Source organism: Antedon mediterranea, chromosome 1 (genome assembly GCF_964355755.1).
Source record: "Antedon mediterranea chromosome 1, ecAntMedi1.1, whole genome shotgun sequence".
Taxonomy (NCBI): Eukaryota; Metazoa; Echinodermata; class Crinoidea; order Comatulida; family Antedonidae; genus Antedon; species Antedon mediterranea.
The window spans coordinates 27,103,235-27,120,448 of NC_092670.1; the positions used below are offsets into that span (position 1 = coordinate 27,103,235).

Genomic DNA, 17,214 nt, shown 5'->3' on the forward strand with positions numbered 1-17,214 from the left:
ACGATAGACAAGAGTCTGTATTGACAGATGCATTAGACCTTGGCTTAGACCTAGGTGCACCTATAGAGGTGGAACAATATAATCATGCTTGCATGAAAGAGTTTTTGTCTGAAGAAAAGTCAAATACAAAACGCAATGCCAGCAGTAGTGGCAGTGTGTCTAAAATGAAAAAAAGTGAAACGGTCGAATAATGAGGTGGCCGGGTTGGAAAGCAGAATGACTGCTATTGAAAAATCGTTGGAAAAACAAGAATATTCAAATGCGAATCTATGTCACATGTTACAGGAAATAGCCTATAACACTGGCAGTACACAGTACTATGATTATGATGATGATGAGAGTCCTCCCACAGGGAGTGAATTCAATTCTGACCCTAAAGATAAAGATGGTGACCAGCACCTGTCTCCCACAGGGAGTGAAAGCAACAAGGCCACTGGCCCAATATTTGCAAGCCGATTTAAGGCGACCAGACCCACAGGGTCAAATATTAATGAAGGATTGGCTCAAAGTGTTAGTTTACTGATTTCTGAAAAATTGGAAGATGATAAAATTAATGATACAATCTATAAATACCCACGACCAGCCAACCTAGAAAACCTGGTAGTACCAAAGGTTAACCCTATTATATGGGATAATATTTCAGCTGCATCAAAGTCATCGGACTTGAAAATACAACGGGTGCAGAGAAGCATGGTTGGGGCTATTTCAGCCATGGTGAATCAACAAGAAAGCGAACCTTCCTCAACAAAGGAAGATATAATAGCATTGATGGCACATGCCAACTTTGAACTAAGTCTAATCAGACGTGAGAATTTAAAACCTGAATTGGATGAAAAATACAAGCAGGCGCTGTGTAAGGCGTCCATTCCGGTCTCCACATTGTTATTTGGAGATGATTTGGCAAAAAGAGTCAAAGACATGAAAGACAAAATCCAAACTGTAACTAAAAGACAACCCTATAATGTGTACCGGGGTTCCCAATTCAGAGGAAGAGTCATGAACAGGGGTAGAGGAACTTGGCGGTTTAACCCTTATGAAGGAACTAGAGGCCGTGGATACTCTAGGGGTCCTTTTTTAGGACAACCTCTCAGGAGAGGACAGTGGTCAAGCCACAAGAAACCATTCACAAAATCCAAAGCCCCGTTGAAAACACAAGAAAAGAAATAACTAATGAGGTAAGTATATACTTAAATCCCAATCAGTTTATTGGGGGACAGATAAGAAAATATGAATCAGAGTGGAATAAATACACTTCTGATCAGATTGTGCTTAATATTATCAAGGGATACCAGTTGGAATTTTGTAACTCTCCACCAATTCAGGAGAGGATTCCATATCCCTATAAGTTAAACTACCATGAGGTTAGTGCTGTGGATAATGAGATATTATCCCTAATCAAAAAACAGGTGATTGAAAGGGCCACTCCTGAGGACCACGAATTCATTTCTAACATAAGAAATATGGGGGAATCCAAATGATCCTAGATCTATCAAAACTAAATGAGTACATTGTTTACCATCATTTTAAGATGGATTCCTTGGAACAAGCTATTAACCTTGTTACAAAAAATTGCTTTTTTGCCTCCTTGGATTTAAAAGATGCTTATTATTCAATACCAATTCACCAATCATTTAGGAAATACCTTCGCTTTCTCTGGAAGGGAGAGAAATGGCAATTTAAAGCATTGCCAAATGGCTTAACATCAGGTCCAAGGATCTTTACTAAAATTCTTAAAGTGCCAATGTCCATCATCAGGAGTATCGGTCACGAGATAGTAGCATATATTGATGATACACTCGTCATTGCAGAAACGCAATCTACTGCTAAACAAGCAGTATCAGATACTGTTCGGATGCTACAACAATTGGGTTTTGTAATTCATCCTACCAAGTCTGTTCTAATTCCTACTCATAAAATTGAATTTCTTGGGTTTGTCATTGACTCCAGTCTCATGACAATTACATTAACTCAACGCAAAATTGAACAAATTACTGAATTTTCCAAACAAATAATGACGTCAAAGAGAATAACAATTCGACAATTGGCATGTTATATTGGGAAAGTAGTAGCATCATTTCCTGGGGCAGAGTATGGGAAGTTACATTATAGAGAATTAGAAAGAGAGAAAATTAAATATCTTGCCATAAATAGAGGTAATTTTGAAGCAAAAATAAAGATCAGTATATGTGCCAGAGAAGAAGCTAGATGGTGGTATATGAATGTCGGCCAGGTAGTTAGAAATATTCATAGACAAAATCCAGGTTTAACACTAGAGTCCGATGCTAGTGGATTAGGATGGGGTGGTTCTAATGGAATTACTCATATTGGAGGTCGTTGGGGACCAGTTGACATTGACCAGGACTCTATATTTAATATAAATCAATTGGAACTAAAAGCAGCGTTCTTAATGCTACAATCATTTTGTAATTCAAAAAGAGATATTCATGTAAGACTAAAACTAGATAACACTACAGCAATTGCATATATTAATAATATGGGAGGCACTAAATCGAAAAAATGTAATGATTTAGCAAAAAATCTATGGGAATGGTGTATTCAACGTAACATATGGGTAACTGCTGTGCACTTACCTGGCCTGCAGAATATTGTGGCAGATAAAATGTCCCGACAGTTTGAAGATGAATTGGAGTGGAAACTTGATCCAAAAATATTCCTGAAACTGAATGAATTACAGGGACAGGCTGATATTGACCTGTTTGCCTCTCGCTTGAATACACAATTACCAAAATATGTGTCTTGGTACCCTGACCCAGGGGCAATAGATGTGGATGCATTCTCATTGAATTGGAATAGACTTAACTTTTATGCCTTTCCTCCATTTTGTGTCGTAGGAAGGTGTATTCAAAAAATTATCAAAGATAAAGCAGAGGGAATTTTAATTGTCCCTAACTGGCCAACCCAGGCATGGTTTGCTAAACTACTAAAGATTTTAATTGATAATCCTATTGTGGTACCAAAAGCAAAAAACCTCCTTACATTTAATAGTTGGTGTGAACAAAACCCATCCTTTATCACACAAATTACAACTATTATCTTGTAGATTATCAGGGGATCATTCAAAAGCAGAGGTGTACCGGATGCAGCAGTCAACATCTTACTGGCATCTTGGCTGACAGCAACCAAATCACAATATGGATCCTACATTAATAGATGGTGTGACTTTTGTAGTGAACAACAGAGTAATCCGTTGCAACCAGATTTAAATAATGTATTACTATTTCTCACAAATCTTTTTGAAAGTGGGATAGGTTAGTGCACTCAATACAGCAAGGAGTGCATTATCATCTTTTGTTACTCTTGAGGGGAATATCCCAATTAGTAATCATCCATTAGTGTCTCGATTCATGAAAGGCGTATTTAATCTTAAACCACCTCAACCAAGATATAATGATATATGGAATGCAGGTGATTTGCTGAAATATCTTCGAACATTACAGCCTACTTGTGAGCTCAGGTTACGGGACTTAACTTATAAACTTGTAGCATTAATAACACTGATTACAGCTAGCCGAATCCAGACAGTTCATTTACTACGTATAGATAATATGATTATTGAGAATGATTATGTTGAATTTAGAATAAATGAGTTAATCAAACAAAGTAGACCAGGCTACCATGGCCAAAGGATTCGTTTAGATGCCTATCAGGCTGAGGATAATTTGTGCATAGTAAATGTGTTAAAGTGTTATTTAGCAAAGACCGCATTGTTACGCAAAGATGAACAGCAGTTACTTATTAGTTATAGAAAACCTCATGATAAGGTTTCAAAAGATACCATAGCAAGGTGGATAAAAACAATTTTATTAAACTCTGGAATTGATAGTAAATACAAACCACATTCAGTGAGGGCAGCGGCGGCGTCCGCTGCTAATACTAAGAGTGTGCCAGTTACCCAAATTATGCTAAATGCGGGCTGGACGAGTGAACACACGTTTCGAAAATTTTATAATAAACCAGTTTTGGTAGAAAATTCAGAGTTTCAGGAGGCTATTCTTAAGATGTAGTTTAGATACTTGGTTTTGCATACAGATTTCTGTTGAAGCATGTTTTAGTGTTGTTTTGAATTGGTTGATCTTTGATGAATAAATTGAAATGGACATTCATTAAAAAATGAAAAGTTGTATATAGTGCTTTTCTATTACGGTTTATTGTTGGTGAGATGACCACAGAGTAGCTTTCAATATCTCACAATAATCTCGTAACCACGTATTACGAGATGAAATGGAAAGATTAAACGAGTACTTACCTAAGTATGAAGTTTGGTCTTCATTTCATGAAGTAATGGTAGTGGGTAGAGATTATGTGCCCGTCCTCGCCCACCCTTTACTTTCGCATAAAATATTTTATTAAATTTCATCGTTTAATTGGTGTTTATTACTCTGTGGTAATCTCAAGTTCAAGTCTGCTCTACGCATGCCCTAGGCTCGTATCTCACATAATCTTATATTCTTATATTTATTTGCTCAATTCATTATCTTTCGAAATTGTCATCTTTGAGTTTATTTTGATAATTCCATCATACCAAAAAATTAGAACATGATGTATGTCCCGTAATTCCACCTATGCTACACTGTATATATATACAGTATATACTGTACATATTGTATATGGCATTATAATAGGCACAACTCAGCACTATAAGCGTATGCATCATGTCATAGGATGGCGTACATCAACTTTTTACGATCGTATGTTAACGTACATGCATGTTTAAAAAGTGTTAATTTCATTAAAATGATAAAAATGATCACCTATAATTCGTCAAAGTGACGAATTAAATTCTAGTTTTCTTGTTTAGTCTTGTATTTTTATATTTAATGTTTCTCTTTTTATTTCATTTACATTATACTGTTTTATAAATTTGTACTGTATTTGGAAAGCAATAAATATTACTTACTTACTTACTTACTTATGGATAGTGTTTCAAAAAACATACATTTTTTTTTATTTATACAGTTTTTCAGGTAAGTAATACGTTTCATTATTTTTATACATAATTATTGTTTATAGCATTGATAATGTATTTTCTTATATTTTTTTCATTTATAAAGAGATGATGAAGAGAGGCATATTCCATTTATTTAGTTGTTTTAATACATTAGCTTTGTATATGCTAACTGTAGCAAACCAATTGAAAACACATGATCTACATATGGATTTCCAGTGCCAAGTATTATATTTTTTAAATTTGCCTCGATATCGAATTTAGTTAGTGTATGCTCATTTATGTAAAGCCACAAATTATTTGCTTCCGCGCATTAAAAAAATAAATGTGCATCATCTTCAACACAGTTGCATTGTGGACATTTGTTTATGTTTACAATTTTCCATATACATAACCTCTTTCTAGTTGGAATAATCCTATGTAGTAACTTAGGTCGTGTTTATACAACACCCTAAATTTGAACACGGCTTTAATTTTTAGCGTGTTGTTCGCACCGAGGTCAACCCACCTTAACGTTTGCTGTTATACTAGAAATCACGATACCATGTTGTACCGGAAGTTTCATCAACACGCAGTGCATGCTAGGATAAAAGGTCAAATTGTTGATCGCTTGAATTGGCTGGGTTGTCAACAATCATCGTCGCCTCCTCGCTGTCCGGTGTATTCGCGCGGTTCTTACCATTTTCATTATTGTATTCGTTCACGTTTGCATTGTTGTTTATTTTGTTCTCGGTTCATTTAAATTAATAAAAGTTATTTTAAGGGTTTCATTGTTTCATCTATACACTATGGAAGAAGATGCCATTTTTGCGATGTTATTTTTTATTCTGTTTGGAGTGGGAAACGATAGAGGCCTACTACCACTACGAGTTGGCCCCACTAGGCTAGGCGTAAAGCTTGGTTCCCACTAGAACGTAATGCAAGGACGTAAACGCAACGCAAGCGTTTTAACCAATGACAAGCGAAGTTATAGACAGTTAGCAATCACAAGCGAATAAGCCATCGATTGTGATTGGTCAATTCACTTGCGTTGCGTTACGTCCTTGTGTTGCGTCGCTAGTGGGAACCACGCTTAAGACGTGGTAGGAGGATGATTGCTGGCAGTGAAGCAGCAATAAATGGGCCCAATCTTGTTAGCAACGTCGCATGACATGATTGATATTACGACCTGTTTTAACGAGAGGTCAAAATATACCCTGAGGACACTTCCAACACGGTAATGGCGACCAGGAATCCACCAAATTTTAGGATTCAGCCAAGTAGCCTTTTTTGCAATTAAAATCTCATTACACGGAATCTCTTTGTTGTTATACAACACACTTTTAAAGTTAATTTGTTTAAGCTTGTTTTCCTTTATTAATTTTATTTTACGCTCCCAGGTTAATTTCCAATCAATTGTAGTATTAAAGTACAACTGCCATTTTATTTGACATTTTGGTTCTATACCTTTTTTTCTAATAAAACAGTTATATATTTGCTTACTTGTTATTTTACATAATTTAGTAGTAGGCTGAACCTTGTCCTGTATTGTATTTTCATTTTTTGACTTAATAACGTCTTTCCATTCCATGGCTTGTAGTAAGTAATAAAATTCTGCTATCCAATTTGATTTTGAAATTAGAATTTCAAGTAACATATTCGAATTAATGAATCTATTACCTAAAACAATATCTTTTATTTTTCTAATACCGGATCTTATCCAGTTTCTATACAGTAGTGATAGGCTGTAACTTATAAATTTATTTCCCCAAATGTTTTGTTCTAATATTTCATCATAGCCTGATGGCCATTTTAATACAATTTCATTATATTTAGTTAATGCATTTAATACATCTAGATAAAAACTAGGTATACCTTTATAACATTTTATATCATAGTGAGACATATTTTCAAGGACATCTAGAGGTCCGATATTATTTAAATACATAGTCGGTAAGTATTTCCACTTTGAAGTGCTTGCATCTGCAATTTTAGATCCGGTGCCTTTATTCCACCATGACAATATTCATTTATAAGTGTTGACCTTTTTATTTTTTCTCCTTTTTTATCCCATAGAAAATCATATACTATGTTATCAACTTGTTTTATGACATATTCAAATACTTGCCATGTGAATCAGTTTTTCTAAAGCTAGTTGTTTCAAGATTACAACTTTTTCGCCAAGAATTGAGTATATGTTTCAGTGATTCCATTTTTTCGGTCCAGTTTTTTGTATAACACAAAGCTTTATCATGGCCTACGAATACAAAAAGTATTTTAAAACCACAAGATGTCCGGTTGATATTGAAAAGATTAAATTTCCTCATTTTCCATCTTCCTAGCCACATGGCAATTGTTTTTCCTTTATTTAGTTGTATACCTGAGATTTTGCCAAAATCTATTATTGTATCTAAGCTTCTTTTAATACTATATTCATCTTTAATAATAATCGGCTAGCTGAGATATTTTCAATTCATTTATATGATTCTCTTTATTTGGTATCACAGTACCTTTTATAAAAATTATCATTCCTTATTTCTAAGGCCATGATTTCCGTTACCATGACAAAAAGTAGAGCTGATAGTGGGCAGCCCTGTCTAATGCCTCTATCGGCCGTATCCTTAAACCAGACTTTAGTCGTAGTTCGAGCTAAAACTTAAAAAATGACGTCATTTTAATTCATAAACCTAACTTCAACTAAATCGCCGACTAATTCAGGCCAACCCTGACTAAATCGAGACGGATTTTGATCGATTTTTTTAGTCCTGGAGGGGGCAGGCTAAATGGTCGACTAAATGGTTTTTAAACGATGTTTATGGAAAACGTAACAGTCATTGAGTTGTTATATTGGTCAGATATTGAAGAATGAAATATCTATTTTTATATTAGTTTAATTAAATATACATTGGTATAAGTTATAATAATGAAAATCATCTTTATTTACAACCGTATACAAATTACATTATTTTCTTCGCGCAAGTCCGACTTGAACTACGTCACGCCATAGCGACAATGGCAGATGCGGGAATTCACCACGCGATGGAATGTTTAGGGGGCCTAGCGCTTTCTTGTCACGCTATGAAGTGTGTGGTTCGTCGCGATCATACTTTGTTGGAGCCCTAGAAAATATGAAAGTTACGGTACCGCCATGGTTCCTAATTATATTTCGAAGATTTTGTTTGTTGTTAATCAAAAGTACTTCACTGTTAAATTAATACTGATCTTGTTCTAATAATTAACGATTCAAATTATTTTTCATGTATATAGTCCTGATGCGTAAAAAGTGTTGTAAGAAAATGGAAAGTGATATCAATGCGCAAAATTTCGTCTGCTCCTCAAATACTCTGTTGTCATTGGCCAATGTATAGCCTTTGTTACCCAGACGTGTGCAACTCGACTAAAAGCTCGACTTCATTAAGTCGAACTGCAAACTTCGACTACTTCGTTTTTTAATCGAATTTAAAGTAATAGCTCGAACTACGACTTTTTCAAGTCGAACTTCGAACTACAACTAAAGTCCGGTTTAAGAATATGGGCGTATGTGTAATGAAGCTGTTTGAAACCCATCCATTGTTTACTACAATACATTCTGAGTGGTAATATAGGACATTTACCCATTTTTTAAATGATGGACCAAAGTTGAAGTGACGTAATGTACTAAATAACAAATCTCTACTTACAGTATCGAAAGCTTTGCTAAAATCTAGGCTTTTAAATGGCTCCTGATAAATTTTCAGAATCAGAATATTCAAGTAAATCTTCTATTAGCCTGATATTTTCGCCGCCAAAGATTAGATTATCATGCTCTCCTTTTTTATAGATAAGGTTAATCACACCTCTTCTCTGGGTATATGATAGATTGCCTATCTCGAAGCATTGGTTTGTTACATACGAGAAAACCAATTTTTGGCAAAAAAAATTTATAAAATTCTACAGTTAGGCCATCTGTACCGGGTGCTTTATTAATTTTCATTTTACGTAGTGCTTTTTCACATTCTTGAATGGATATTGCACATTCGCAGGACAGTTGTTCAGGGATTGAAAGTTTGGGTGATTTGTTTGATTTTAAATAATTATCAATTTTAAGTTGTTCAACGTTTTGATTGGAATACAACTTTTCAAAGTGGCTAACTTCTTCAGCTAGTATATCTTTAGTAGTTAAAGCATATGTATCATTTGCTCCTTTAATTTTTTTAATTTGTCTTTTTCTACTCCTTCTTCTATCCATTTTGTTCTTGACCGGATTTGAGCACCTTTGGCTTCATAAGTATATATTTTTTCTAATTTTTGTGTTTTTGTTTTTAATTCTAATTCGATTTTTTCGTCATTTTGACCGGTTACCAGATCAATATTTAGTTGATTGATTTCTTTTTGTAATTTTTCTTTTTCACTCTTTTTACTCGGGGTACCCGAGTCTAGGACTTACTCATTTTCTCCTCCTCTTCCTCCATCTGAACACTATTGAGTAAAAAGTGCGTTTTTTAAAGTACTACTCCTCCCTTATTAGTTGTAGTATTGAGCTGGGATTTGGCATGAATATACTACAGGGACATGTCCTCAAATCTATAGAGCCGGATTTTTTAATTTCAAACCGGATGCAGCCATATGACGTCTCGAAGATGGTACCATATAGCCGTATTTGGTAGGTTATTGATGTGTATGTGACGTCACATCCCGTCTTAAGACGTCATTACAGCTTAATTTGCTGTACCCCGAGTATCGCACATTCGTGCTTTTTTGTTAATTAATTTGTTTAATTAAGAAGCCACAATGTGTGACACACCACACAGCGTAATGTAGTTATATGCGGCTTCTTGGCGTAGTGGTTATCACGTTTGCTTAACACGTAGAAGGTACCTGGTTCGAGCCCGGGTGAAACCTTTTTTTTTAACTTTATGGTGAAAAGTACTGTATACGCAATATGATAATTATACACAGTATATCTTATTTTTATTATTTTTTTAAATAACTATTTTGTGTAATCGGTAATTATCACTTTTACACATGTTTATTTTGCTTTGTGCTTATTACCATATTTATTCTGTAATGTAAATGGATTAAAAAACTTTGTGTAACCCACATTTTTAGTGCAAGAGGTTTCGTAGTGTAGTGGTTGTCAAGTCTGCTTAACAACACGCAGAAGGTCCCGGTTCGAGCCCTGGCGAAACCTATTTTTCTTTAACTTTATGGTGAAATATACTGTACGTAATATGATAGAGTATATCTCGTTTTATTACTTGGGGTACCTGAGTCTATAGGACTCTCTCATCTTTTCCTCTTCTTCTACCATCCAGACACTATTGAGCAAAAAGTGCGATTTATAAAGTACCACTCCTCCCTTATTCGTTGTAGTATTGAGCTCGGATTTAGCATGAATATACTACAGGGACATGTCCTCAAAGCTATAGAGCCGGATTTTTTAATTTCAAACCGGATGCAGCCATATCACGTCTCGAAGATGGTACCGTATAGCCGTATTTGGTAGCGCGGTTATTGATGTGTATGTGACGTTACATCCGGTCTTATGATGTCATTACAGCTTCTTTCGCTGTACCCCGAGTATTGCACATTCGTGCTTTTTTGTTAATTAATTTGTTTAATTAAGAAGCCACAATGTGTGACACACCACACAGCGTAATGTAGTTATATGCTGCTTCTTGGCGTAGTGGTTATCACGTTTGCTTAACACGCAGAAGGTACCTGGTTCGAGCCCGGGCGAAACCTTTTTTTTTTAACTTTATGGTGAAAAGTACTGTATACGCAATATGATAATTATACACAGTATATCTTATTTTTATTATTTTTTTAAATAACTATTTTGTGTAATCGGTAATTATCACTTTTACACATGTTTATTTTGCTTTGTGCTTATTACCATATTTATTCTGTAATGTAAATGGATTAAAAAACTTTGTGTAACCCACATTTTTAGTGCAAGAGGTTTCGTAGTGTAGTGGTTGTCAAGTCTGCTTAACAACACGCAGAAGGTCCCGGTTCGAGCCCTGGCGAAATCTATTTTTCTTTAACTTTATGGTGAAATATACTGTACGTAATATGATATAGAGTATCTCGTTTTATTACTCGGGGTACCTGAGTCTATGACTCTCTCATCTTTTCCTCTTCTTCTACCATCCAGACACTATTGAGCAAAAAGTGCTATTTATAAAGTACTACTCCTCCCTTATTCGTTGTAGTATTGAGCTCGGATTTAGCATGAATATACTACAGGGACATGTCCTCAAAGCTATAGAGCCGGATTTTTTAATTTCAAACCGGATGCAGCCATATCACGTCTCGAAGATGGTACCGTATAGCCGTATTTGGTAGCGCGGTTATTGATGTGTATGTGACGTTACATCCGGTCTTATGACGTCATTACAGCTTCATTTGCTGTACCCCGAGTATCGCACATTCGTGCTTTTTACTCGGGGTACCCGAGTCTAGGACTTACTCATTTTCTCCTCCTCTTCCTCCATCTGGACACTATTGAGTAAAAAGTGCGATTTTTAAAGTACTACTCCTCCCTTATTAGTTGTAGTATTGAGCTGGGATTTGGCATGAATATACTACAGGGACATGTCCTCAAATCTATAGAGCCGGATTTTTAAATTTCAAATCGGATGCAGCCATATGACGTCTAGAAGATGGTACCATATAGCCGTATTTGGTAGGTTATTGATGTGTATGTGACGTCACATCCCGTCTTAAGACGTCATTACAGCTTCATTTGCTGTACCCCGAGTATCGCACATTCATGCTTTTTTGTTAATTAATTTGTTTAATTAGGAAGCCACAATGTGTGACACACCACACAGCGTAATGTAGTTATATGCGGCTTCTTGGCGTAGTGGTTATCACGTTTGCTTAACACGTAGAAGGTACCTGGTTCGAGCCCAGGCGAAACTTTTTTTTTTAACTTTATGGTGAAAAGTACTGTATACGCAATATGATAATTATACACAGTATATCTTATTTTTATTATTTTTTTAAATAACTATTTTGTGTAATCGGTAATTATTATTATTACTTTTACACATGTTTATTTTGCTTTGTGCTTATTACCATATTTATTCTGTAATGTAAATGGATTAAAAAACTTTGTGTAACCCACATTTTTAGTGCAAGAGGTTTCGTAGTGTAGTGGTTGTCAAGTCTGCTTAACACGAAGAAGGTCCACGGTTCGAGCCCTGGCGAAACCTATTTTTCTTTAACTTTATGGTGAAATATACTGTACGTAATATGATATAGAGTATATCTCGTTTTATTACTCGGGGTACCTGAGTCTAGGACTCTCTCATCTTTTCCTCTTCTTCTACCATCCAGACACTATTGAGCAAAAAGTGCGATTTATAAAGTTTTCCTCTTCGGCATTGCCGAATTATTGTTACTCCATCTCCATTGCTACAACACACGTCGCGGAATAATATCGCTTAACTTAACGATGTAATTTGACCACCCAAAGCTCGCACGTGGCGTGACGAATTGAGAACGACGAACCCGATGATATGCATGATTGGCCACCAGGGAGCCGAGTCGACCACGAGTTGGAACTGTAGGCAACCGAGCGACGCTCGGTCGTCGTCGGCGGCTGCACTTACTGAACTCTGTCATATTTTATAAAGGAAAACTGTAAACAACATCGTCGATTTGTGAAAATGGCCCCTTGTTTTTTCTAGGCCTACCTAGTAGTAGTATACCTGTTTAGCGTACTTTATTTACTTGCGAAAAACGTTGTTTGAATTTTATCGGTAGCCTAGGCTATCTAATAAATATAGAAATAAATATGATCTTATGTTCTAGCTCCTACTACTTATTAATAATTATTACTACTAGACTAGGCCTATCTAATGGCTGGTGCTAGCTAGAGGCCTAGCCCTAGGCCAGAGCCTACGTACGTATTTGTTGTAATGACAATTTAAATGTTTTATTTAGCTCTATTCTACTCATTACTGCTATTATAATTTATAAAATGGCCTAGTTTGTTCGTATATGATTCGTATACGATATTCTTATCATGAATAAACAACGTATACGTTACGTATGCTAAACGTATACGACGCCAACTCTTTGTGGAGCAACAGAGTGGAAATAATGTAAACAGTGAAATCGTATACGATCCGTATACGTCGTATACGTTTTCAGCGTATACGGATCGTATACGGCTTTTTTGCAAAGGGTTATGCCGCTTTCTTTTACAAGGACCATGTCGCCAACTTCAATTTTTTTCTTTCGAGGTTTCTTTCGTCTCTCTGCGTAGTCCTTCATTTTTTATTTTTGTGCGTTATCTTTGTCCCTGACTGCATTCTGATTGATACTTGATTGTTTGATTGTTTCTGGGAGTCTTACTTTGAAGGTATGTCTAAAAATCAGAGATGCTGGAGGTTTGCCTGAGGTATTGGTTGAGTGATTGTTTATAGTTAACACCTTCGGCCACTGCGGTTTTGTAGACCTTTTTCAGATTACGCATTACTCTTTACACCTCTCCGTTTGCTTGCGGCCATAGTGGAGTTATTTTGCGGTGATGAGTGCCAAGGTACTTTGTGAATTGAGAAAACTTGTGACTGTTGAATGGTGGTCCATTGTCGGTGCGAATTATACTGGGTATTCCAAAATTAGCGAATACTGTGTCTATCTTGGGAATAACTGTCTTCGCTGATGTTGATTTAACAACTTCCACTGTGATGAATCTGCTATAGTCATCGAGAATCACTAGAAGATGCTCGCCGGTAGGGAGGTCTTTAAAGTCAATACTAATTTCCTCCCATGGTCCGTTAGGAAGTTTCGACATCTGAAGCGGTTCATTGTGGTTCTTTTCAGTCACCGTCGCTTGACATGGTATGCAGTGTTTTACTTTTGATTCGACCAAGCGGTCTATTCCGGGAAACCATATTTTTTTCTCGGAGGAGTTGCTTTGTCTTTACTATGCCCTGATGTCCTTCGTGGGCGATGTCTATTACTGTGTTTCTAAGTGCCTTGGGTATGACTATGCGGTGATCGCGTAGGAGTATGTTGTTTTTTTTTGGTCGAATGTTAGCTGATTGCGAACTTTGTGCATGCACTGGAGATCGGAATGGAGGTCATCTTGAACTTTTAGAGCCTCGTGCCATTTGTTGCGACTGATGGCCTTAATGCATGTTTGTATGAGACCATCGTTTGCCGTTTCACGTCGAACTTGTTCCAGAGTAAGTGATTTAGGGATTGCGTTGTTTGTTACAAGATTGACGTGTTCTTCTGCTATGATGTCCAGTTTTGTCTTGTCGCTCATTGTAAGGCTGTGTCTTGACATAGTCAGCTGGATTTGTATTGCCTGGTTGGTACTTCAGGGTGTAGTCGTAGGCTTGGATTTTTAATATCCATCTTTCGATACGTGGTGTGGGTTTCGATGCGGGATTATTGAATAGCGTAAGAAGCGGTTTGTGATCTGTCACTACATCGAACTCGCTGCCACATAAGTACAAGTGAAAGTGTTGGATTCCCCATATGACTCCTAGTGCTTCACGCTCTATTTGAGAGTACCTAGTTTCGCCATTTTTAAGCGCGCGACTCGCGTATGCTAGCGGTTGACCGTTTTGGCTCAGTATGGCCCCGAGTCCACTTGGACTCGCATCGGTTATGATCGTTGATTTCTTTTCTGGATCAAAGTAGGCCATGACGTGCGAGCTGGTTAGCGTTTTCTTTAGTTTGTCGAATGCCTGCTGTTCTTCTTCACCCCAGAACCATGGTGTGTTTTTGTGAGTGAGTTTTCTGAGCGGTGTTATGGTAGCATAGTTTGGAATGAATCTAGCAACGTATTGTGTCATGCCTAGGAGCGATCGCGTTTGTTCTTTAGAAGTCGGTGCTGCAGCCTTTTGGAGTGAGACAATCTTTTTAGGATCTGGTGATACTCCGGTATCGCTAAATATGTGTCCGTAGAATTCAACGCTGCGTTTGAAGAATTCGCACTTAGCTTTATTTAAGGTAAGGTTTTTATCTCTTAGTCTTTCCATACAGGCTTTGAGATTGCTTGCATGTTCGGCTTCAGTGTTACCAAACACTAGTATGTCATCACTTATATTTATGACTCCTTTTAGTCCACCTAGTGCAGACTGAATGACGTTTTGAAATTTTTCTGCTGCTGAACAAACTCCAAAGCTTAGTCGTTTATACCTGAAAAGGCCAACGTGTGTTGAGAAGACAGTAATGTATCGCGACTTTGGCGCTAGCATTACCTGATGATAGCCTGCGTTCTTATCGATCTTTGAAAACATCATGGCTCCATTTAGTTTGCCGATTTTATGTCGTCGATTGTCGGTGTCACGTGTCTCTCTCTGCTTATAGCTTTGTTCGCAGCCCTCATATCAACGCAAATGCGAATTTCGTTAGGTTTCTTAGGCTTTGCTACAACAGTTATTGGTGAAATCCATGGAGTAGGTTCGTTGTCAACTGGTTCAATGATATCTATACTCCTGTATATCGTTTCAGTTCGCTTTCAACCTTCTTCCTTAAATGAAACGGTATCCTGCGATGCGATTGAGCCACAGGTTGTATTTCAGTATTTATGTGTAGATTGCACATAGTGTCGTTAAGCTTCACACTCACATCATATTGCGAATTTTGGACAAAAAGTGTTTTGAGAGCGCTTTTGATTTAAACATTAGCGCGAGCCTATCTAGCCGCTGAGAATAGTATTGAGAAACCCGAAGATTTCACGCGAGCGAGACGAACTGACTAAGAACATTATTACTAAAGATTTTCACTTCATACACGCTTATTATTGAACAATATTTGGTATAAATACTGCTAATTAATTTGAGACATTCGATGTTACTAAGAATACTGAAGAAAATACTTATAATAAAAATTTAAAAGATTTATAACGATTCTAGTTTAGGTAACATTCGCCCATTAACAATGAAAACAAACAAATCCTGCGTAGGAAATCGCGGAACTCTAAAACGTTTGTTTTAACATCAAGCTAAAATTGTTTCCGAATTTTTAAATACATATTTGTAAATATTATGTTAAATTTCAATATCTTTACTTTTAATCCTCAAAAAATCAAAATGTTGATATTTTTAAAAAGAATTTTATGATCATTTGAAGTCGGGTATATTTACTATCGATCGCGCTCCGCCGGTGCCCGAGTAGGTGTGTACGCGTTGCTTTTGCAGGCTCTATTCCCAGTAGTGAGTTTCGGTCGTGCTAAAATAAGCAATTGTTTCTACTTTTATATGCATTAGGGGTAAATTATGTTTTAATTGTATTTACCGCATAACAAAATTCCCAAATTTATTTCTTTTCTTGCCTAACCGTTTCTGTCACCCTAAAATCAAATACCTTAACTGCATAATTTTAAGTGACAATAACATACAAATACTATATATAATTTGATCACTTCTTCCAAATACTTTAACGTTTTTGTATACAATTATTTTAAGAATATAAATAAAAACACACAGAAACTAATAAAATGGCAACTAATTGAAGAGGCAAACCCATTTATTTCATCAATTAAACATTTGAAAAAAAATAAATAAAATATGGTACTGCTGTGTAGGCCTTAAACTATGATTACTGTATTTTTTTCAGTTTTAATTTGTACAATAGGCTAGGCCTATTAACAACATGCTTATTTCTAAAGTCAAGAATAATAAACAGCTTTTATTTATTTAAATTCAATATTAAATCTATGAGAAACCTCAATTATGAGAATCATTTAAATTTCTGTCACCGTACATTTCTTTAAATGAAAACCTTTAATTTAAAAGACATTTATTATTAAGAGCTGTTCACATTTTTTGAATGTCATCATGCTGTCGATAAATAGCCCACTTTCAATCAAGGGATGCAAATGTTTTCTGGAGTCAGATCCTATAACAAATATAGAAATATAAAAAGTATGTTAATTTTAATATGTATTTGAAAGATGGGCTAGAGGTATAATGCATGATAAATTAGGGTGAATAACCTGGCCTGTGGTCATAGACCTACTAGTACTACTAGGCCTAGCTAAAGGTTTTAAATCCCATAAAACGTTTGAATTTAAAATACGTATTACAAGTACTAAATCTAATTTATATAGAGTTGTAAAGTGTGGTACATTCAGTACATTATTTAAAATAAATTAGAATGTGGCCTAATATTAATAAATAAACACTTAAAAAATTGGCCTAAACGACTCTGAGTATATCTATACGCATTGATTAACAGGCAGTACGCGTTGGACCATCAAAGCTAGGCCCAGCTTCGCACAAACCACCCGTCATACATGTGATTTGTTTACCTATTTC

At 36.0% G+C, this 17,214-nt stretch overlaps 2 protein-coding genes across 3 annotated transcripts in view; one reads left to right on the plus strand and one right to left on the minus strand.

The window, feature by feature from the left end:
* Positions 1-17,214, minus strand: part of LOC140063613 (partner of Y14 and mago-like) — a 63,615-nt gene that overhangs the window by 19,924 nt on the left and 26,477 nt on the right. The window lies entirely within an intron of this gene.
* Positions 1,529-4,025, plus strand: LOC140050560 (uncharacterized). The gene is made up of 3 exons (XM_072095799.1): positions 1,529-2,971; positions 3,062-3,200; positions 3,289-4,025. Exons 1-3 carry the CDS (start codon positions 1,529-1,531, stop codon positions 4,023-4,025), a joined length of 2,319 nt encoding a protein of 772 aa, XP_071951900.1.

Bases quoted from the DNA above. Each gene is read 5' to 3' on its own strand.
- LOC140050560 (XM_072095799.1), top strand. From the start codon at position 1,529: ATGGATTCCTTGGAACAAGCTATTAACCTTGTTACAAAAAATTGCTTT. The intron at 2,972-3,061 runs GTACCAAAAGCA...ATTATCTTGTAG, and splicing joins TAATTGATAATCCTATTGTG to ATTATCAGGGGATCATTCAA. The intron at 3,201-3,288 runs GTAATCCGTTGC...CACTCAATACAG, and splicing joins CTTTTGTAGTGAACAACAGA to CAAGGAGTGCATTATCATCT.